The sequence below is a fragment of the Gambusia affinis genome, linkage group LG11, assembly GCF_019740435.1.
Source record: "Gambusia affinis linkage group LG11, SWU_Gaff_1.0, whole genome shotgun sequence".
NCBI lineage: Eukaryota > Metazoa > Chordata > Actinopteri > Cyprinodontiformes > Poeciliidae > Gambusia > Gambusia affinis.
In genome coordinates, this window is record NC_057878.1 from 2,714,423 (window position 1) to 2,738,401 (window position 23,979).

Here is a 23,979-nt window from a genome sequence, read left to right on the forward strand (position 1 = left end):
TGTAGTTCTTTACATATTCACTAAAACTGTCACAGTGTTGTGACAGGATATTATGAGACTGATAATCTGTGAAAAGATCAATCTCCCACACCTCTCTGAAATTCTCTTGCTGTCTAAAGAAATGCACCTCTCCTGACCAAAAACGACAAATCAGAGCCAGAAGGAAAACATTAAAGAAACATCTTATTGTTAAAGGAAAATTGTTTATCTACCCTAAATACCGCCCCTGATAACTGAGCAATCTTATGTGTTGCTGCTGAGCTGCTGAGCAGCAACACATAAGATTGTGATTGACAGCGTTAAGACCCACCTCCTGGTTCTGATTGGTTGTTAGTTAACACTGGGAGGAGGCAAAGGAGCTCAGTTACAAAAAATATTTTTAAAAACATTTTCATAAAAGTTACACACTGCAACTTTAAACCACAAATGTTCTCTGAAATAGTCATATGTCTATTCATGTAACTTTTTGTTTTTAAATAACACTGATTTGAATTCCATAAAATTACCATTTGTAGGTAGAACTCCAGGTCAATGAAAAATATGAAGAAGAAACAAACATATAGTAATCTTTTAAGGATGATAAAAACCTACAATAACCTTGTTGTCTGCATGTTGTGTGCCCCATCATGCACACAACCTCAAACTAATACACTGCTAAATTACTTTTGAATTTAATTTTAGCATTTATTTTTTGTGGTTTGTTTTTCTTTTGGAAGAAGTGTTCCAGCATGCCACAACTAGACTTGACAATACTTGCAAATTCCACCTCTGAAAAATGTTCTCCAAGTATTTCATTTTGTGAGGACATCTTGCGTTCAGAGCCGCAAGATTTTCTGTCATATATAACTCAGACATGCTCATACCAAAATTTTAAAAGTTTCAGTTTTTCTGATACCAAAATTTTAAAAAGTTTTAAATGACTAAAAAGTTTAAAAGTTTAAAAAGTTTCAGTTTTTTTGAATATGGTTGCTGTTATTTGAAAATGCTTAGGGTTACTTTATTTCTGGAAAATGAAATCCTTCTTTATCTTCAGATTTCTAGCAAACACTTTTAGGCTGATGGAACTTCTTCAGTGTTACTAGCACAATTTTTCTTCATCCATGTTTTTATGTGGTCACTTATTTTCTTTAATTTTTATTTTGGTACCCATCTCCTTGCTAATACCTTTGAAATATTACATTATTTTGTCAGGAAAGTCCTTCAAGAACACCTGAGCTTTATGTTAGCTCATTTTTGTTTTGCTTATGTTTCATCGTGTTTACTACAGAAAACTGAAATCAGAAATGTTGTAAAAAACTGTGTTATAATTATTAATTTAAGTGTAATTATTCACACTTGGACAACCAGGTTAGTACATCTTTTTTCATTCTTATCTTCTTCCCCCTATCAATTTTTTTTTATTTTATTTTTGTGTGTTAAATTGTAGAGGATAAAAGTCATGTGAAATGTCAAAAGCTCAGAAAGTATTTATAATGTCTGAACCATTCAAAGTTTCAGGAAACCTGAAAGTTCTTAGAGGTTTCTCAAATTAAGTTAAAGTGCTATAATCTTGTCATATATTTTAAAGGACAGGTTTCTTTTAAGAGAGGTTTTTTATCATTATTGAAATTGTTTAGGATATGTATAACTACGTTCTTGGCAACACTGTCACCTGCTGGTTTGATACCTAATGTGTAAAAGAGACTGCCTTTTATTGAAATATCTATATTCATTTTGCTGAATAACTCGACATTACAAAATTCTGTGAAATGTTGTTTATTATCATCAAATGTAAAACATTTATGGACTTTATAGGACTTAAAGGACTATAACATGAAATAGTTTACAATGCCTTGCAAAAGGTCTTTGCAGTTTCCAGCAATGCAAATTGAATTAGCTACATCCTTTCTACTCACAGCTCCACACACACAAAACCAATCTCAAAAAACATCTGTATGTTTCTGAGTAATGGTTGCTGCTTTAATCTCTCATCTGAGGTCATAAACCAGCAGAGATAAAGCTTGTACTTTTGAACTGTGTCGCAGCTTTGTTTCATAAACATCTATACAGAATATGAGATGTGAGATTAAAATTGACGTAAATGTTGAAAGGTGTGCTGCATTTAAACTAAACCTTACTTAGTAAGGGTGGTCCACTGTTGTCTGGAAAATTCTAAGAAGGATTTTAAAGTCCCACCTCCCCCCAGCCTCCAGATTCTGCGTTACGGCCCTGCGTTTGGTGTCAGCGCAGCGCACAGAGCTCCTCCTGCAGCTCCACAGCTCAGATGGCTGCACAGATTTGTGACACTTATCTTAATATTAATAATTATAGTGGCGTTAAGTTGCCATTATAATTATTGGCAACTACGGACACGTTCATTCGTGGCTGTTTTCACGTTCATTGCGCTGTTCATATTGGTCTCAATGTTTGCAGTTTTCTGGAGCGCAACGCGAAGCTCGACGTCATTCAGAGGTAATAAGTTAACTTGACATTAACAAAGACACAGCGGGACGGATCTTCCGGGAAATGATGGACAGGGAGAGACTGACTAAAACTACCTTAATGACGGACAAATTCTGGGATTTATTATGAGTCTCTGCTTATTCCCAAGCCCAAATGAGTAGCTTCACGTTCAAAAACGAGCCCAAAAAGGCGCAACCTGCCACTCATTAAATTTGCAAGCGACTTTAAAAAAAATGAAGCCCAAAGCCGCTTACAATAATCGGACTTGGCGACAGAAACTCAAAATAGTTCCAGTTTTTCCACCAACAAAATGCGCATCTCCCTCCATTGTTTACATTTCTGTCGCATAGAGACGTCGGTCACTCGACAAGACGAGTAGAGGAAATACGATAAAATTACAAAAGAAGATAGTAACGCACAGTAATTTTGATAAGTAACTGTAGTCTGACTACTCGATTTGAAATAGCAACGCGTTATATTACTCGTTACTGAAAAAAGTGGTCCGACGTCAGTAACGCGTTACAAATTAACGTCACTGTTTACACATTGCCCAATGAAAGCAGAAACATGTAAATTGTCAGTTGCATATTTACTTCCCTAGCATGGTGGAATCTCCTCAACAATAACTACAAATAAATTGTTACTGTTTGCTGCGCAAATTATAGCAGCATCTTTGGCTTCCCAGTGGATAGAGGTTTGTTTCGATACTAAGACATGAAAGTATTCTGGAAATAAACTTTGAGATAATGATCTCATTAATTCTATTTTTTGAACCGTTATAGGCTAATGTATATTTTTTACACGTTTGCTGCATAATCAGCAGACAGTACGTCAACAATGTGAATATAATTTGTTGTGGACAGGTGGAGTGCGGGATCACGTGGGGTTGTTAGAGATTATAGATCACCTGTTGCGCACCTGGTGACTTGAGTGAGTGGGTGATGGGGGAGATTTTACTTTTTGCTGACCGCCGTCGCTCCGCCGCTGTAACGTCGTATGTTTGTCCTTGATCACTGTTAAAATGTCGGATCCGGTTTTTTATGCCTTTTGGACACCTTTCTGTCTTGGATGTCGATACAATAAAACCATTTTAAACCGCATCCAGGATTTGCGTTTTGATCAGCTGGCGTGTCAACAAAGATTCCCCTATCCAGCCGCTCGGCGACATTATTTGACAGTCGCTAATATAATTGTTCAGACCACCTCCAAAATCAAAGCACAGTTGAACAGGTTATACACATTACGTTAGGGTCAGGGCTGCATGCCCTTTATTAGCAGGATTCAATTATTGTGGAGAGAACGCTACGTTGCTATCTTGAAACATTACTTGAAATGAAACACATTTTTTCTTGTTCTAAGTCTTTATTGAAGTTCAAAACAAAAGGTACACATTGTACAACAGCTGAAAATCTGAAGAATTAAAAGAAGTAGCCCACTTTGGTTTGTTTTGGCGCAAGATGGGGTGACGGTGACGTCATCGGCCAAAATTATAACTTTTAATATCTCGAAAACGAAAGTTGCACAAACGAAAATTTCAACTGCACAAACCTGCACAAACAGAGCACAAACGAACTAGCCCACTTTGGTTTGTTTTGGAGCGATATGGGGGATGGTGAACTCTAGATGACCTAAAAAATAATTTTTAATATCTCAGAAACCAAAACTGCACAAACGAAAATTTTAACGGCACAAACCTGCACAAACGGAGCACTAACCATTCAGACTATTTGCTGAATTTTTTGACGTGGGTGGGGTGTCAGTTTCACACAGCTTGGCTCCGGTTTCAGTGTCTTCTCACGCAGGTTCAAGCAGGTTCACTGTTTTCAGTTAAAACGCGCGCATACGCAACTTTCTTAAGCCCAATTACAAGACAAAAACCTTTTTCCACTTTCATATCCGCTTACCATATATTCGTTCTAGTACTGACACATTCACTTCAAATTGAATTCAATTGAAAAATACTTTATTTATCCTAAAGCAAGGACATTAATTTCTGTTGTAGCTCATATTATTCAATGTCCTTCAAAGAGTTGTAGATATATTGATGACTGTGGGCAGGAAGTATCTCCTGTAGGGGTCTGCATTACAGCAAATTTGAAGAAACCCTTGCAAATGCTTGAAATTATACTAAGAGTAAAGTATCCAGAAATTTCACTCAGGAAGAGTAGTGATACTTTATCATAATATTATTCAAATAAAATTAAAAAGTACGGTGTAGTAAAACTACTCCTAAAAGTAAATTTTTAAATAAAGTTACTCTAGTAAATGTAACTGAGTAAATGTAACTAGTTATTACCCACCTCTGGATGTCATCAGTGCATGCAGATAAATTGCTTTGTTTCTTAATCTATATCAATAACATATATAAAATGATAAGATATTTTGATGGCGAAATACCATCTTGTTATTCTTTCTTTTTTATACATTCTGTAATACATAATGAAGTGCTGGAGATAAATGGTGTCACAATCTTCTCTTCGCTGTAAGCACACACACTGACACACAAAACTGCTGCTGATGTTAACTAAGCTTTACACAGGTGACAACATAACTTTATGCTATGTTGTCTTAGACACACTGAACCTTTTTTCATTGCCACTGAAAATCAGTTATTCTGTTTTCTTTTTTATTCTAATTGAATCTCTCAACTTAAAATATTTTTTAAAAGAACACCACAGACAAAGAAATAAAAAGCTTAAACTCACATAGTCTCAGCAGTGGTTTTCAGGGCAAATTTAGAACTATTCCAGTGATGGAGCTTTTGTTTAATTTTAGAAAAACAATGACATAACCTATTTACACATGCAAAATGTCAATTGTAGCAAAATAATTTTGTGGGTGATGGCAGCATCGTGTTGTGGGATGATTTTCTTCAGCATGGACACAAAGGCAGGTAATACTTAAAAGGAAGATGGACGAAGCTAAATGCAGGACAATCCTGGAAGAAAACTTATTTGACGGTCCAAAAATAATTGAGAATGAGGCAGAGGTTCAACTTTTAGAACGCCGTGAACCTAAGCTACAATAGAGTGTTTTTTTGGATCAAAGCATATTCATGTTAAAATTACCCAGTCATAGTATAGACCTAAATCCGGTTGATAATCAGTGCCAAGACAGGAGCTAAATACAAATATGTTCCAATTCTGCACTACCTTCTGATTGAAAATTCCAATAAAATATACCAAAGTCTGTAGCTGTAAAGAGACAAAATGTGAAAAAGTTCAAGGTCTGCTACAGACCTTTAATATCTGTAGCTCAGATATTAAAGGTCAAAATAATGAGAGGGTTTGCTGTTTGTGTGATGAACTCATGTCAGACATAAAGTTGCTTGTTTTGTTCACCGTGTGTTAATCAGCAGTGTATTTCTAATTGAAGAAAACCTCAATCAAACAACTTCAAACCCTGCAGGAGTCCAGCATGAACTTTGTTTCTCAAATCTTCAATAAAATCTTGTTTGTTCTCTAGCACATGAGACCAGGGGTCAGCAACCTTAGCAACTCTGAGAGGCATTTTTACCTTCGGTCCAGTTAAACAAAGTGTGTTTAGAGCTACAGCAGTACATGACTGTTTGACACAAAATAGTTTGATTTACAACATGTAGTATATGAAATTTGAATAGGGTTTTGCATTAAATGACAAAATTATATTTGTTTAATATACATTTTAATCCTAAAATAATGGCCTAAGCCATTTTTTTTTTATTTTTTTTGCTACAAGTCATTTTTTGGCCAAAATCACTTTGGGCCAAAAATATCAAATAGGCCATTATTTTAGGAAGGTGATGATATTCAAGCTGTTCTTTGATTCCTACAATTGAAATGTGATTTCACTGCAGAGGATGACACACTTTTCTGCTTATTCTCTGGCTTTAACAAACACATAACAGAAAAAAAACAACAAGCCTTTCCACATATGATTTGGTACTGCATTGTTTTTCTAAAAGTGATTAGGACAACACCTGGAATGGAGCAGATGGTACTTAGAATATTGAATGTTTAATATCAAACCAATCCCATGTCAGCATTCTTACAAAAAATATGTTTCTAGAAGAAACATAGAAAAATTGGTAAACACCATTAATTTATATGTCTTATTTAATCAGAAAAAAAAAGAATTTTCTTTACCCACTCTAAAAATATACTTAAAAGGAAGGATACAATCATGCTATGCAATTATTCTCTCATCAAAAACATCCCTGGAGTATTTCTTTGATTTCTTCATGCAATTGAGAAATCCATGGATCTCTGTGTCAGTCATTTGTGGCAGCCTAAACACCTAAACACTTGCCAGTCTGACTCACAGAGCACCCCTCCTTAATCTCCTCCAATTAGCTCCTCTAGACTAGCAACATCTGGTCTAGCAGTTAGGAAACAGAGCTGGAACTGCGAGTCTGCTGGGCTAATCATACAAACTAAGTCTTAGTCCAACACTTTTAAGAAGGATGGTAAAATGCATAATGGAAGGCATTGTAATGATGATGTCGCAAAGAGCAGGAGCTTCTTAAAGAGACAGACAAATTTCAAGGAGTCAAATTTATTTTTCAATTACGTTTTATATTATACAGCATTTTTATATCAGTAGAAGGAAACATAGAAAGAAACTAATTTACTGCTGCTTAAATAAATATGAAAAAGTTCTTAGATTGCAAAATCGGTTAAGATTCCTCTTTGTGTTGACTCCTAATTATAACATTTCTGTAGTGCTGTGGTATTTCATCTGCGTGATAAGAGAACGTTTCGAAATGATAACAACCTTCTATACGCCTCCAACCATGTAACCTGGAGCTTTAAATTAAGGGCGTTCTATCTTTAGAGCCTGCTACCCGTAGACATGAGTTTACTGCTCCTCACAGGAAGGAGACGGAAGTCAAAAACAACGCATTTCCGGTTTCAGTCTTGAGCCACCAACACCAAAATGGCGAAGATCGCCAAAACACACGAAGGTAAGTTTCTACTGAAATATTACATATATCCAATATCTACGCGATGCTTTTCAGTGAGTTTTGGAAATGAATGCAAAACCACCAATAAACCAGTAGTTTTACGTCAAACTAATTTCTAGTTTGACGTTTAAAAGAGGATAAGGAGCAGGCCTGTTACGACGCAACGCGGACGGGTTTATATAATGGCGCTGGTTGCTAATGCTAGCTAGCTAGCTTAAGCCGAGCAACCTTCTGGCGCTTCTATTTTGTACACGTAAAGAAAGGTTCTTGTTTTGTTAGATGACTTTATACGCTAAATTTAACTGTATATAATAACGATGCTACCTCATATGCGTTTATTTTGTTGTTTTTGCAGCTTTACAATTTATAGCCATTATTTGTCATAATGAGGCCAAAGCTTTTAGCATGACCCCTATGTAACAAAACACTAGAAGCCCAGACACAGACGCGCAGTTTGAGTATACCTACTTTCAACTGACGCTGAAGCTCTTTCTTAAATGAAGGCAAAACTAAAATAATCTATTTAACTCATTCATCTTTGTCGCACCCGACCATTGGGATTTTTTTTACCAGAGCCCAACAGAGTTACACGCTTTTACCTTGGTTATGATTAATATTAATTAGTCAGTTGTTTTCTTTTCACCTGTCACATAGCACGTGCTTTGTCTTCAAAGACAAATGACTAATGACATGCAATATACAAAGTTACAGTGTCATTTCGTTTTGTTTCCATCAACATATTTTAACAAAACATATTTTAAAAAAATAAGGTAGTTGAATGGACTGTTGAGTTTTGTGTGTTCGTGATTTCTTTAGAGAAGATTTTCACTCACTATTTACTCCAAAGATTGAGTCTAATTGAAGACTATGCCAGGGGACGTTGTGAACGTGGAGGATGAGGCAGATCCTCTGTGAAAATGATGAAAATTGCAACAGAATCAAGAACAACAAAGACAGTTCACAACAGTTTAACACTAAAAGTTCCCATGATTGACTTGCTGAACATTGTCTATTGAAAAAAACCCGTAATATTTTATATAGTTGTTTGGCATTTTTCAGCCTGTTCAAAGAATAATCAAAGAATGTATGAAAAACTAATGAAACATAACAGCTTTTTCTTCTATTTTTGCATTGGTCTTGGTACTTCAGGCAAAACACACATTGATTTAAATATGTAAATTGCTAAGCATGTTTTTGGGCATGTCTCTTTTCTTTTACTAAAACACCCCTACTCCAGTTGACCTTGACCACATGTCAGGATGCCCTATGACTTAAAAAATTTTTTTTTCCTTTTTTTTGTCTGGCATGTAGATATCGAGGCCCAGATCCTGGAGATCCAGGGGATGAAGGCCACCCTGCAGGAGGAGAATGGCGAGCAGGGCGTGGGTCTGGTCTCCACTGGCTTCTACGACCAGGAGATCTACGGCGGCAGCGACAGCCGCTTCGCTGGTTATGTCACTTCAATCGCAGCCAATGAGCAGGAGGACGTAAGTATTAAGTGAAGTTCTGTTGCTTGGCGATTCAAGTCTTGTCCCAGGGAGCTTGACTGCTCCCCATATATATGTATATGTGTGTGTTCTGTTTGCGAGCTAGGAGAGTCTTGCCAATTTGGCGAGATTTGACTAGACTCTTGCTTGTCCTTCCTTCCCCAGGACGATGAAGACGACACGTCCACCAGCCTACTGGGGCAGAAGAAACCTGGCTACCACGCGCCGGTGGCAATACTCAACTCCATCCCTCAGTCGGATGAGCAGGTATGTCCACTTCTATCCCTTTTTTGCGTTTATTTCCAGAACAATTGTTTGAACAGGAAAAGGAAAAACAATCTCACCTCTTTTTTTGTGCTGCAGTACGACCCGTTCGCAGAACATCGTCCGCAGAAGATCGCCGATCGGGAGGACGAGTACAAAGCCCGCCGCAGACAGATGATCATCTCTCCCGAGCGTCTTGACCCTTTTGCTGACGGTAAATTTTTGTCGTTTTTCTTTCCATCACATCATACACACCCTCTCTTTTTATTCCCCTCCCCGCTGCTCACATTAGTGAATTTCCCCCTTCTTGAACATCAGTAGCTTAGCTTTACTGTTCAACCCTTCGACCACATTGCACTAGCTTGCTTCCCAGACTCTGTGCCTTCCCTGTGGTCAGTCCTTTGTGGTCAAACTACATTTATATCATTTTCTATTTTTTTTTACACCAAGTAGAAGTATGGGCTCATCATTTGGTTGGGGAGAGAGTTGGTGTTCTGGTTTTGCAAATGAAGCGCTTTATTTTCTGATTTGCCTCTAAAACCTTGCAGGGCAAACCATGTGTTGAGGGGGAGAGCTGGTTAGGTCTGGCCTAACAAACGTGGGTCGCAGATTGTGATGTATGTGTGTGTCGAAGGGTTAACGATCCCAAAACTGGCATACAGAGCATGTGAAGACATGGGTTAGGGTTTGGATGAGCTGTGCTTTTTTCATACTGGGCACAGTCATGTAGATCTACGGCAGTCAGAGTGGAGCGGCCAGCATAGAGGCAAATGGCAACCATTGTTGCAGTTCTGTGTCAAAGGCCCTGAAAAAGCTAACAAAAAAAATCTAATTAGTTTTTGAGTAGATTAAAATCTTGGGCCTCTGGATTAATCTTCAATGTAGAGGTTAGCGTCTTTATTCCTAGAAATACTGAAAACAGACCTCAGCTGTTCATCATTAATTTCATTTTTTAGGAAGCAGATTTTCTTCTTTTTGATAAGAGCTTAAACAACCTGAGTGTTTCAGGTTTGGTTGTAGTTTCTCTGAAAGCCTGCATGTAGAGAGAGCTCTCTGTATAAAGTTGTCATGTGAATATATTTTTATTTTACAGCTCTCCCCTGTAAAATAGAAATATGTTGCCAAGAAAAGTTGTGTGCCAAAATGCCACAGGCCCATACTAACTGTCCTTAATTTCTCTCCTACAGCAGTACTGCTTTGCCAGTCCTGTACTGCACTCTGTAAAGGGTGCAGCAACTCATCCTGTGTAGGTTATGGGGTCAGTTTGGTCAGGGTCCACTGGCCGCTTGTTTGGGAGGCTGTGAGGGGGAATGAGATGCAGCGCAGCTACTTCAAACTTCAGCCTCCTTTATTTGGCCTTTCAGAAATCCAACATACAAGTTCAGATATTTTTTTTTTTTTTAAACATTTGGCTTCACACCTATCCACTCTTCCATACGAGGAAGTCAAGGCCAAAATGAGTGAATCAGAAATCAGAGTGGCTACTGCATCCCACATATTTCTCTATAGTTGTAATGTTTTGCTTACATTCAAATAAATATCTTGTTACTTTGCCAAACCTTACCCTGAACATTTTAGTTTCTTTTAGTAAAAGTACCAGTCAGAATCATTTACCTGTGATTTGGTGGGTAATCCCCAAGAAGATGCATTGTCCTATGAATGCCATGACTCATTGCAACACAGGTGGTATACTGTTGTGTGTGACTTCAAACCCTTTTCCAAAGTGTTACTAATGGTAAAGAGAAATTTTCTAGGCTTCTTTTCTGCCGGTTGAAGTCTGACTGCAGAAGGACCCTTGGCACTGAAAGTGTACGTATTCTGAGGAGCACAGCCCAGGAGCCCTGCATCAGTGATGGCTAGACTTCTTAATCCACTTAAAGAAATCATCACAACCTCAGCTTTTTTCATGTATCTTGTTTGTTGTTCTTTTAAAAATGCTATGACTCAATGTAAGAAAACGCTGTAGATTTTTTTTTAACATTCAGTACAAGTTTTTTTTCCTTCTCTTTTGTTAATCAGCTGTTTTAAATAGAGCAGAAACATAAGTAAAGAGACAGGGTTAGCTGGCTGTGTTTGTACTTGCTGTGTTTGTGATGGCTGTTCTTTCAGAATCCTGATAAGTCTCCTTTGTCCTGTTGGTGCTCTTTCGCGCAGGGGGCAAAACACCGGACCCCAAGCTGCAGGTCAGGTCTTATGTGGACGTGATGATGGAACAGAACCTGTCCAAAGAGGAGGTACAGTTCTACACCAGCTTTTCTTTTCTACTTTATAGGTTTCAGTCTGTGTTTATTATCTTCACCTTGAACTGTAAACACTGTAAAATTCTTCCTTACATTTTCAGTCTACATGTCCATGCCACCTTCATCGATTATTTATTTTAAGAGCTCCATTTTTAAGTTTTCCACTGGTGTCTAGCTAGAACATTAGGAGCCATCTTAAGGCCTAAGCTGCTCTATGAATACCACCCACTCAAGAGTTACTTTTTTATTTTTTTTTTTACAGCTTCTATTTATTCCAACTTTGAATTCAGGCCAACTCACAGTCGGAATGATTAAAATAAAAGCCGGCTTTTAAAAAATATTTTCTGTCTTTTTTTTTTTTTTTTACTAAAAGGGTGAGTAAAAAAAAAATCCATTAAAATTGAAAATAGAATTTGAGATTTTATTTTTAAACCATATTGCCCTGTAATATGCAGGTTTCCATTTAGAAATTTGTAAGTGTCTGGATTTGAAGCGGTGATGCAGTTACAGCCCCGTTACCGTTAACCCTGGCGATCATCTTTTGTGTTTGCAGAGGGAGATTCGTCTGCAGCTGGCAGAGAAGGCCAAGTCGGGGGATCTGAAAGCTGTCAATGGGTCTGCTGCCTCCCAAGCTGCTGCCAAACGAAAGCGCCGCTGGGACCAGACAGCTGACCAAACTCCGTCCAACGCCACACCCAAAAAACTGTCCAGCTGGGACCAGGCAGACGCCGGGGCTGAGGTGAGCCATCATGATCAGTCTGTCCATCCTGCTCCGCTTGAGGGGAAAAAATGGCTCTTCTGAACCTGCAGATTGTCCCTCTGGTTGTTTCAGACTCCAGGACACACTCCTGCACACACACCTTCCAACAGCCACACCCCAGCCGGCGCCGCCACGCCTGGCCGGGATACGCCAGGCCACGCTACGCCCGGCCATGGTGGCGCCACGGGGAGCGTCCGCAAGAACCGCTGGGACGAAACCCCAAAGACGGAGCGCGAGACGCCGGGACACGGCAGCGGCTGGGCCGAGACGCCGCGCACAGACAGAGGGGAGGAGTCGGTGGGGGAGACCCCGACCCCGGGAGCCAGCAAGAGGAAGTCTCGGTGGGATGAAACGCCCGCCAGCCAGATGGGCTCCTCCACACCGCTGCTGACGCCTGGAAAAACTCCATTAGGAACGCCAGCCATGAACATGGCCACACCTACACCCGGTACACATCCTCCTGTCATTCTCCCTCTGCAGCAACAATACATAAGCTGTGTTTCCATTCACCATGTCATTTCTCAATTTGACATTTCAAAAATAGGTTCACTGAATGGCAGCACAGCTTTTTTTAAAAAAAACTTTTGATAAAAAGTTTTTGGTGGTGGTGTTTTGTTTTGTTTAATGATTTATTGGATGGACAAACGTATCCATGTTTGATTTCAGTCATGTTTCTTATTTAATGTGTAACAGTTATGGGCTAGGCAGCTAACTGCGGCTACCAAAGCAGCATCAGAAGAGTGTTCTTTTAGGAGCCCGAGGTGTGGAGAAAACAGGAGGCAGTGTTTTTAGTTTTGGTGAATATATATTAAGTGATTTCGACAACACAATGAGACAATTGACCCAGAATAAATTAATTGCAAAATCATTAAGTTCAGAGTTCTCTTTCCTTTCGCCATCTTCAAATCCTGATGAGGATCTGATCCAACCGACACCTAAAAGGTCAGAAATCCATTAAGCATTTTATCAAAATAACAATTATGTACAAACATAATACCAAAAAAAATAATTTAAGCATTTAGTTTGGGAAATTAACGAATTAGATTTCTAATAATTAGACAAACATTTCAAATGAATAACCATTTAAATAAAGTAAAACAAAAATATCAATCATAATTCAAGTTAATCAATTCAAAGTTAAAGTCAAAGTCAAAGTTAAAGTGCACTTCCAAAATATCAATCAAGGAAAATAATAAATTACTTCTCAAATACTCAAGCAGAGTGAGGGAAAGAAAAAACATAAGTAAATACCTAAGTTTATTCAATATCATATTTAAGTGTAGCTACATTCTGTTCTGATAAATTTTATTTTAAAACTTCATTGCCTCAGCATCAATATAAATGTGTCAGAACATACACAAAATTCAGCAACAGATTACCTTATCAAGATCCACGCCCAGCCACAATCAGCTGTGCCAGAACCCGGCGACATCCAGGTAACACCGCCAATAATTCTAATAAAACAATGCTCCAATGAGCAATCAAACCAAAGTTTCATAAAAAGCAACACTGCTTTCAGATAATAAACTCACCAGGCAATCAAATCAGTGGGCTTAAAGATTTTGATGACTCCGTGAAGAAGACGCCAACAACACAACCACAGTGGAAACAGGTGAGGATCTTTAAACTGGCTTTCTTTAAATAAGCAAAATTAGAGATGCATTAAAATATGCAAATAACCAAAAAATATTATTCCTTTTGTCTCTTTCTGAATCAAGCTGTTGTTTGTTCCAGGACACCTGATGAGCATGACCCCAGAGCAGCTCCAGGCCTGGAGTGAACAATTGATAATTGATGAGCAAGGAAGACCTCTGCTAAATAATTAAGCTACGCCATGTTCCACATGTGAAAAGATCAGAGCTTTCTGCTTGAGTTATTACCAATACATCGTAAGGCTGATCTGTTGACTAATGTTGGATCAACCCATTAATAATTGGATAGCAAAAGGTGCTTAATTAAAGCTCAATTTATTTTACTGAATTTGAACCAGGTGTAGCTCAAATGAAGCCACTTGAGTTCTAGGAAGAGCAGATTGGCTTTTTTTGATTTCATATACTCCAGTTAATGATTTAATTACTAAATGAATCAACAATTATTTAAATAACTGATTAATCACAATAATTTCAGCACTAGTCAATTGATAATTATTGATTAGTTTTTGATTTTAAATATTTGAACTACTACCAAACTGGTGACGTGGCTGGTTGATGCCTCCAACCTTAGTTAACTGGGACTGAGGGGTTTTAGCAGCTAAAGCCTTTCCTCTGCCTACATCTCCCAGAATGCTATGCAGTTCTTCATCCGAGTTCAGTGACATTTTACTGCACTTATTTTCTATTGATGTTGATGCCTTGTCTGGCGTTCTACATTGTTACTGGTTTATTGCCCAACCCTGCTGTGAGCTGTTCCCAGGGAGACCCAGGACTCAGTCTGTCCTTCCTGTCTGCAGGTGTTGCCTCCTCCAGCGGGGTACGTACCGATTCGTACTCCGGCCCGTAAGCTGTCGGCCACTCCCACCCCAATCGGAGGCATGACGGGCTTCCACATGCAGGCAGAGGACCGGACCACCAAGCAGATGAACGACCAGCCCTCAGGAAACCTCCCCTTCCTCAAACCTGATGACATTCAGTACTTTGACAAACTGCTGGTGAGCACCAACACCGTATACTAATTATTCATCACTAATATTGTACACAAGGACAGTTTGAAGTCATTAACTGTTTGTTTTAGGTGGAGGTGGATGAATCAACTCTGAGCCCCGAGGAGCAGAAGGAAAGGAAGATCATGAAGCTGCTGCTGAAGATTAAGAATGGAACTCCTCCCATGAGAAAGGTTGGTTTCTGATTGTCATGATGTAAAGTCTGTGTAGCGGAGACGTTTCTGTTCCTGCTGCTAAATCAACACCCAGCACTGAGCCTGTATGTGGCTACAGTGTGAATAAGTGTTTGCTACAGAAGATCCTTTCTGAGGAGCTGCTGCTGTCAATGGAGCTCCGTCTAGACTGGTGTACTCTACTGGGAGCAGTGGACATAAACCATTAAGGCTCCTATTTGCAAAGAAACCTGTCACACTTCCCCCGATTCTGCAAATGTTCACAAATTAAAGACTTGTGGCACATCTAAAAACTGCAGGACAGCGGCCCTTGAGGACTGGAGTTTGATACCTGTGCCTAAGAAGAAGACACTGAACAAAACTTTCTTTACAAAATGTAAAAATAATTTAAGTTGCATCAGATTTTAACAGCTGTAGGATTTCCCTATTGTCTTTACTAAAAGACCTTGAGTCATTTCTCCCACTGGCTCTAGACTCGTGTTTGTTTCAGTTGTATTTACCTGTGTGAAAGTATCTGATGCGTCCTGTCAACTAGCAGAACTTTGTCCAGTTACAAAATGATCCCCTTGACTATTTATGTAAAGTTGATGTCACTGAACTGCTTTGTGAACACGTATACCTGTGAGAAGAAAACAGTCTCAGCTGTTGTTAGAATCAACTTATACTGTAGTAAAAACTGCGTATTTGTTGGCAAGCTACTTAAATATTAGCAAATATGTGTAGAACAATAGTAATATCAAATGTAGAAGCGTGAACTTGCAAGCAATTTCACTATGATCTAAATAAACTGAAAAAGAACAAGTATGTACATGGAAACAGTGTGTGTAGATCTGCAGGTGATGAGCAGTTCTGTCTTCCTCCATCAGGCCGCTCTGCGCCAGATAACTGACAAAGCTCGAGAGTTTGGAGCAGGTCCGCTCTTCAACCAGATTCTGCCGCTGCTCATGTCCCCCACCCTGGAAGACCAAGAGCGCCATCTGCTGGTCAAAGTCATCGACCGCATCCTCTACAAACTGGACGACCTGGTCCGGCCGTACGTGCACAAGGTGGGCTCAGTTTTAGATTCATGCTTGCTCCAGTGGGCTCGCTTTGCCTGTGTCGAGACTCAAACTTTTCTTCTTCTTGTGTCCAGATCCTGGTGGTGATTGAGCCCCTGCTGATCGATGAGGACTACTACGCCAGAGTTGAAGGCAGAGAAATCATCTCCAACTTGGCAAAGGTAATGTTGAACAGTTGTTTTTTTGTTTTTGTTTGTTTTGCGAACCATTCTCGCCTGTTGGACCGGTCTGTGGTCAGAACAGGGCTAGTTGTTCGCCAGAGTGATGCCAACATGAGAGCAAGCAGACCTGGTGTTAACAACTCGTCTGTTCTCAACCTGCACCAGTTGGGCACAAATCCTGGACACTATATACATTTACATATTATTTCAGAATTTATATTTAAATTGTTTCTTAGTTTTTGTTATGTTGGAGGCCTATTCTCTTGTCCAGTAACCGTATTTATATTTTATGGCCTTATTAATGTCCAAACATTTTGTCACATCAGCCAAAAATAATCGAGTCAAACACACTTCCCTGTCAAGGTCTGAGTCTATCCTCCAGTTAACGACTAATTGATTACCAAATTAGTTGAAGGTTATTTCAATAATTGATTAATTACAATTAATACGATTATTCTTTCAAATCCCCATTAGTAAATGTATTTGTGCAGTTTTGGCTTATTTACTAACATGTTGAGTTTTGTTGGGGGGGTTTCAGCAAATGGCCTGTTTTGAGTCTATACTTAATGATTAACTGATTACCAAATTAGCTGATGAGTGTTTTAAATAATTGATTCATAGTGATTACTCCAATTAATTTTCAGCCCTTGTCAATAAATAATTTTACCCTGACTAATAAATGCTATTGATGCAGGCTAGATCTGCATTATGACTTGTGTTGGAGAGGAAATTATTCCCAGGGCCACTCTTTGGATGTCCCTGCTCTAATCTATTTAGTGGAACATGACAAAATAATTGTCCATATCTTCATCTGTTTTGTCTTACCTGGAACCCGTCCTTCTGTTGTGTGCGTCAGGCTGCTGGGTTGGCCACGATGATCTCTACGATGCGACCCGATATCGACAACATGGACGAGTACGTCAGAAACACCACGGCTCGAGCCTTCGCCGTGGTGGCCTCCGCCCTCGGCATTCCTTCGCTCCTCCCCTTCCTCAAAGCCGTGTGCAAAAGCAAGAAGTCGTGGCAGGCTAGACACACGGGCATCAAGATCGTGCAGCAGATCGCCATCCTGATGGGCTGCGCCATCCTGCCTCACCTGCGCAGCTTGGTGGAGATCATTGAACACGGTCAGTTCAACGCTGATCTCTGGAAACTTTAACTGGCTCCATACACAACATGCTGTAGTTTGTTTCGCATAGTTTTGAATTCTACTCGCTAATCTTGACAGCATTTGTTCAAGTCCGGAAAATACTCTCAGAATATTATTATAGCTGCAGATTACTACCCAGGTTTTAGTTTCAACCAGCTTTTGGCAGCTTTTTCACTTCTCACTAGAGTTATTAAATTTAAAAGGTTTAGAGGCCCAGAATTGTTTCTGAAGCTTTCTGTGGAAACCTCTAGTGGACTTTTATCTTATTTATGGGAACAGATTGTATAATGTAAACAAACAATCATACTCAAATGTTTTGCAAAAGACAAATAGTCAACTCCTCCCATATCTTGTAGCTTTTTAAAAATGTTTTTTTAGCCAAGATGATCCTAAATGTATTTTCCCCAACCATGTTTAAAATCATAACTGCAAGTCAACCTGCAGTTTGTTTAAATCCAGGTTTATTCCTGGGAATTTCTCTTATTTGCCTTAGAAAGTTTCCAAGTCAGAAAGTTTCCACCTAAATGTGTGAAAGTGATAAACCCTGACTGTCCCCCTGGTGGCGCTGCAGGTCTGGTGGACGAGCAGCAGAAGGTGAGGACCATCAGCGCTCTGGCCATAGCTGCCCTGGCCGAGGCCGCCACTCCCTACGGAATCGAGTCGTTTGACTCTGTGCTGAAGCCGCTGTGGAAGGGCATCCGGCAGCACAGAGGAAAGGTGAGCGCCTCGCTCTGCTTCACTCTTCCTAATGCAAGATCCACACCCAGCGCTGAGCCTGGACGTGGCTGCAGCGTGAATATTTGCTTGCTACATTGTCTCTGTCGAGGAGCTGCTGCTGCCGGCTGAGGTCTGGTGACAGACCGTTACTACTCAGCTGGGAGCAGCGGACAAAAAAACAAAGAAATAATTCAAATCTATGAATAAGATTTAACGTTTAACTTCTTACGTCTCCTGACGTTTCCAGGGTCTGGCTGCGTTCCTCAAAGCTATCGGCTACTTGATCCCCCTGATGGACGCCGAATACGCCAACTACTACACCAGGGAGGTGATGCTGATTCTCATCAGAGAGTTCCAGTCGCCTGATGAGGAGATGAAGAAGATTGTGCTGAAGGTAAGCGGCAGCTGGCGGGCAATGTGGAGGCGGCTCATTCTCGCCTGTTCAGCCGTGACGTGGCTGTAGCAGGGCTAGTAGTCCGCTAGATCAACACCAGCATGAGACTCACCAGAAAGATCAGCTGCTCTCTTTCTGGTCTCACCCTGCACCCGTTGGTTACATTCTCACTCTGATCACCTACTGCTCTTTATTCACAATTATAGATTTAAAGGCAAACTGTACAGAAGTCCCACAGTGTTTCTGTTTTTGTCTCTCAGGTGGTGAAGCAGTGTTGTGGCACTGATGGTGTGGAAGCAAACTACATCAAAACTGAGATCCTGCCCCCGTTCTTCAAGCACTTCTGGCAGCACAGGATGGCTCTGGACAGACGCAACTACAGACAGGTCAGTGGGCAGCATGGAAGCATTTAACATTGAAGCTATAAAATAGCTGCAAAATTTAAGTTCCCTATTGGCATCTTTTTTTTTTCTTTTTTTTTTTATCACTTTTTACATAACATTTCCTACTGATGTCTTCATTGTTAGATAATGTTTATTAAAGACGTCTCCATCAGTATTGAGTTGCTGGTGTTCCATGTTGTCTCGTTTACAGTAATACTAGTGGATTTTTGACACCAGTGACAAAAATAATATTGCTATTTCAATATCCATGGAAGACATGAAACCGAACAAAGTTCCTGATTCCTCTTTGATTTGATGACTTGTTAATAATTCATCTTGCATTATTTTTCGCTGTTTGGACAGAAACTAAAGAAAAGAAATGGCCATCTTTGTAAGCCTACAGATCACTGGTGTTTTTCACCAAGTCAGCTGTCTGGGCTCAGAGCAAGTCACATGACTCACAGAGAGCCCTGAAAGCCTGGACAGCCTTTCTTTCACTGGGAATGCTCCAAAAACAGAAAAACACTGAGATTGTCAGGGAAGACAAAGATTGATGAGACGGTCATGTGGACAACCTATAATAATGCTGAATGAGGCTGACAAAAATTCCACCCTATAAAATAGCAACATTTTTTTGAAGGGTGGGGGGCAGAGGGGCATGCAACTTCATTATTTCCTGAATAGCTGATGGACATGACTAAGGTTTGTCCTTTGTGTGTTTCCAGCTGGTGGACACCACCGTGGAGCTGGCTAACAAAGTGGGAGCAGCCGAGATCATTTCCCGCATTGTTGACGACCTGAAAGACGAGGCGGAGCAGTACAGGAAGATGGTGATGGAGACCATCGAGAAGATCATGGGGAACCTGGGAGCCGCTGACATTGACCACAAGCTGGAGGAGCAGCTGATTGACGGCATCCTGTACGCCTTCCAGGAGCAGACTACAGAGGTGAGGAAGGAGCTCTGTTCACAACCTGATCAAAACGTTTGAATTTTTACTGTAACTGAACTGAATCCCTCCTCTTTTCTTTTCTTTTTTTCCCCCACTGTGTGCAGGATTCTGTAATGCTGAATGGGTTCGGTACAGTGGTGAACGCCCTGGGGAAGCGCGTGAAGCCGTACCTGCCTCAGATCTGCGGTACGGTGCTGTGGCGTCTGAACAACAAGTCAGCCAAAGTCCGCCAGCAGGCGGCCGACCTCATTTCCCGCACGGCAGTGGTGATGAAAACCTGTCAGGAGGTGAGCGCTGCGCCACGCCGCATCGAAGCCCGCCGGATCTGATCGACTGCTCCAGCTCATGCTCTCTGCTCTTTGTCCCTGCAGGAGAAGCTGATGGGTCATTTGGGCGTGGTTCTGTACGAGTACCTGGGAGAGGAGTACCCCGAGGTCCTGGGCAGCATCCTGGGAGCGCTGAAGGCCATTGTTAATGTCATAGGTATGTCAGAGAGCGTCTCCTTAGCAACAATACTGCTGCTACCATCCTGTTTTAAATGGTGCTTTTTACAGCTTCTAACTATATGGACATTGAAAGTTTTTGAAAATACTTAATTTCATTTACAATAATTTTTTTTTAAATAAAAAGTGAGAAATTGTAAAAGATCTAAACTTGTATGAAAAAAATGTTACGTCATATTGCCCACCGTTACGCCAAAGGTTTGAGTTTTTTACACATCAGCTATTAAAAACTAGATTTAATTAAAAAAATATGCTGTTTGGATGGGGGGTTTGTTGTTTTTTTCAATTAAACATTAAGCTTGAGAATTATATGGAAAGATTTTGCTGTTTGCTTATTATAGGTATGCACAAGATGACTCCACCAATCAAAGACCTGCTTCCTCGTTTGACACCCATCCTGAAGAACCGGCATGAGAAGGTTCAAGAGAACTGCATCGACCTGGTGGGCCGGATCGCTGATAGGTCGGTGCAACCTGCATGAACAACAATCTGACTCGGTGTTGTGCAGCCCGTTTCCTCTCGTTCTAACTTTTGTTCCTCGTGTAGGGGTGCTGAGTACGTGTCAGCCAGAGAGTGGATGAGGATTTGCTTTGAGTTGCTGGAGTTACTCAAAGCTCACAAAAAGGCAATCCGCAGAGCTACCGTCAACACCTTTGGTTATATCGCCAAAGCCATCGGGTCAGTTCAGATGTTTGCTTCCTGTATGCTAACCTGTAGGAATATTTACTCTGTCTGACCCCATTTTGTTTTCCCTTTCTCCTTTCAGGCCGCATGACGTGTTGGCCACTCTGCTGAACAATCTGAAGGTCCAGGAGCGTCAGAACCGCGTGTGTACAACCGTGGCCATCGCCATCGTGGCAGAGACCTGTTCACCGTTCACGGTGCTGCCGGCGCTCATGAACGAATACAGAGTGCCTGAGCTAAACGTGCAAAACGGCGTCCTGAAGTCGCTCTCGTTCCTGTTTGAGTACATCGGAGAAATGGGAAAAGACTACATCTACGCCGTCACACCTCTGCTGGAGGACGCATTAATGGACAGGTGATGCGCCTCGGTTTGAAAGATTTCTAGCAAGTTATTGGCATGTCTGAAACAACTCCCTGATAAGTTGGAATTGTTTACTGATGTATTTAAATACACTGCAATTTACTTCAGCTATTATCAGAATTCCAATCCAGAATGAAAAACTAGGGAATAAGGTATTTTTCCCAGGGTTTGATGAGTTGGAAAAGGCTAATTGAGAAAGGGAAAAAATAGGTATTTACAGATGTTATTTCATGTTCCATTCTCTTGGTTACCAATCCACTTTGTCCATCAGGCTTCTTTACAAAAATCTGCCATAAATAAATTAATATTATAATGTTAATGCACTACAAACAGGCTGACCTTAAAATCCTTTAATTCATGTATCTAAACTTAAAGCGTTAAAATGTCTTGCATGTCTAATTTAAATTTACTTCAGTGTGGCTTTAAAAGGATCTTAGAAAGTTTTTAATTTGACTTGCTGAAAGCTACAGATGCCTAGGAGAAACTATATATATGTATATTTAAATAAGAAATGGAGCATTTAATTTTCATTTACTGAATTGGCCTTTCCAATCACATCATTCAAGAGGCAAAATAGAAATGTGTGTGGAGGAGAACCTGTCCCGACACACGACTCAGGGTTTAAACCCAGAACACTTACTAGGCTTGCTAAGGGGGCGCTAGGGCAGTTATCCAGCAGCCTAGCATGTTTTTGAGTTAAATGTTTAAAGTTGACAGGAAATGTGAAAGTATAACGAGGTCATGATGTGTTTTAGGTAAGTAAAGCCAGACGGGATAAAACCATGTGACTGGTTCTGAACTTGTTTCTTTGTCATCCTGCAGAGATTTGGTCCACAGACAGACCGCCAGCGCCGTCGTCCAGCACATGTCTCTGGGTGTCTACGGTTTTGGCTGTGAAGACTCCCTCAACCATTTACTGAATTATGTGTGGCCCAACGTTTTTGAGACGTCTCCCCACGTCATCCAGGCTGTAATGGGCGCCCTGGAGGGGCTGAGAGTGGCCCTCGGCCCCTGCCGCATGCTGCAGTACTGCTTACAGGTAGAGACCAGAGTTAGGATGTGAGATGTTAGAATTGTATGACTAGAGAGGATGGTACATAGATATGTTTCGTTGGAATATATACGAACCACATTGTTTAACCCCGTCTCTCTCTGCAGGGTCTGTTCCATCCGGCCCGGAAGGTGAGAGATGTCTACTGGAAGATTTACAACTCCATCTACATTGGTTCCCAGGACGCCCTGATTGCTCATTACCCACAAGTCTACAACGATGAGAAGAACGTCTACGTCCGCTATGAGCTCGAATATGCTTTGTAAATACACTTGATTTATTATTTTTTTTCTCTCTTCCCAACCCTGATCAGCTCTAGATCCGTTGCCTGTGTGTCAGGTTTTATTTAGTGACTTCGTGCTTACATTCAGTTTCTTCTATTTGAGTGAAAAATCCAAACATGAAAGAAGGAACCTTGTAGAGTCTGTATGTATTTTTTACTTTTAACTTGTGTTTTCTGTAAGAAGCAGTTGAGGCCGGAAGATTGTCTAGGAACACAGGGCTGTCGTCAGCACATTTTAAATATCGGGATCATTTTGTCTGTTTAATTGGTTATGATAGACTTCTGTACCCCCCAGACCTTCTCCATTTTTCATATCACTTCTGTTCTTAGATCAAGGCTTTATTCAACCAAATAAAAGGTTTGTGTACAAAATCTTGTTTCTGGTTGAGTTTTTTTTTTTCTTCCACACGTGCATTTGCATCCAGGAAGAATGCCGTGCATCTTGTCTTCTCTGTACTGTCCTGGGTAGCAAATGAGCTTGTAATAAAGTGACAGAATAAGAAAATAAAAACCATCAACTGTGACTTGCACCTCCCCCTCCCCTCAGTTCAGCTCACTCCTGCACCACAGAGACTCTGACCCAGATTCCCTTGCAGACGGCTGAACTGAGGCCATGTTGTTCCCTCTCTGATCCGTTTGTGTAGTTTGCTCACTTTTGGAAGTTTGTTGCAAAGTATTTGCGTCTGTTTTGATTTTGAACATTGGAAAAAAGTCAATTCTGTGTTCAGCATGCAGGAGAGAGTACAAAGTGACAAGAAAACCACAGATTTTTACAATTAAGATGAGTGCTAATGTTGGATCACTTGCAAAAAGACATTCTCTGCATACCAGATGGAGAGGTTAGTATTCACTGGACAGCATACTAGTGAAGATAAATCAGTGAGAAATGACCTTGGTCTAACTATGCCAGAAAGAGCCTAACAATTAAACCTTGGGTCAAGAAATTACAAATATGCCTGTTGTTGAAATATGCCTAAAATATTTGTCTAAAGGGGTTTTAAGCAAAGGTATTTACTCCCAGGAGCATTTCCAAATGGCTATGTTTGTCTTAAGGACAGAAAGTCAAACCTCAGCAGTGCCCAGGTGGAGATAGACAGCACAGTTTTTCCATATTCAGTACATCTATCTGTCTGTTGTTTTCAGCTTTACTGAAATCACTCCTTGTGGCAACTGGTTGAAGAGGAAAACTGACATTCTCTTCCCCAGCTCATTATAGGGAATCCCAAGGCGTTCCCAGGCCAGAAGGCAAATATAGCCTCTCCAATGTGGTTTGGGTCTGATCCCAGCAGGATGTGCTCTGAATACCTCCAAAGGAAG

At 40.4% G+C, this 23,979-nt stretch overlaps 1 protein-coding gene across 1 annotated transcript; it reads left to right on the forward strand.

Moving 5' to 3' along the window:
* Positions 1–7,248: 7,248 nt before the first annotated feature.
* sf3b1 (splicing factor 3b, subunit 1) lies at positions 7,249–23,034 on the forward strand. Its single transcript, XM_044131127.1, is given in 24 exon segments — positions 7,249–7,384; positions 8,696–8,871; positions 9,037–9,138; positions 9,235–9,349; positions 11,290–11,369; positions 11,929–12,114; positions 12,208–12,583; positions 13,870–13,971; positions 14,565–14,782; positions 14,866–14,967; positions 15,834–16,013; positions 16,100–16,186; positions 17,043–17,313; positions 17,908–18,053; positions 18,301–18,447; positions 18,708–18,833; positions 19,556–19,777; positions 19,885–20,067; positions 20,152–20,263; positions 20,625–20,745; positions 20,830–20,961; positions 21,050–21,322; positions 22,151–22,367; positions 22,487–23,034. Coding segments are annotated over 24 exon segments (3,861 nt in total). The 5' UTR covers positions 7,249–7,356; the 3' UTR covers positions 22,646–23,034.
* Positions 23,035–23,979: the final 945 nt, after the last annotated feature.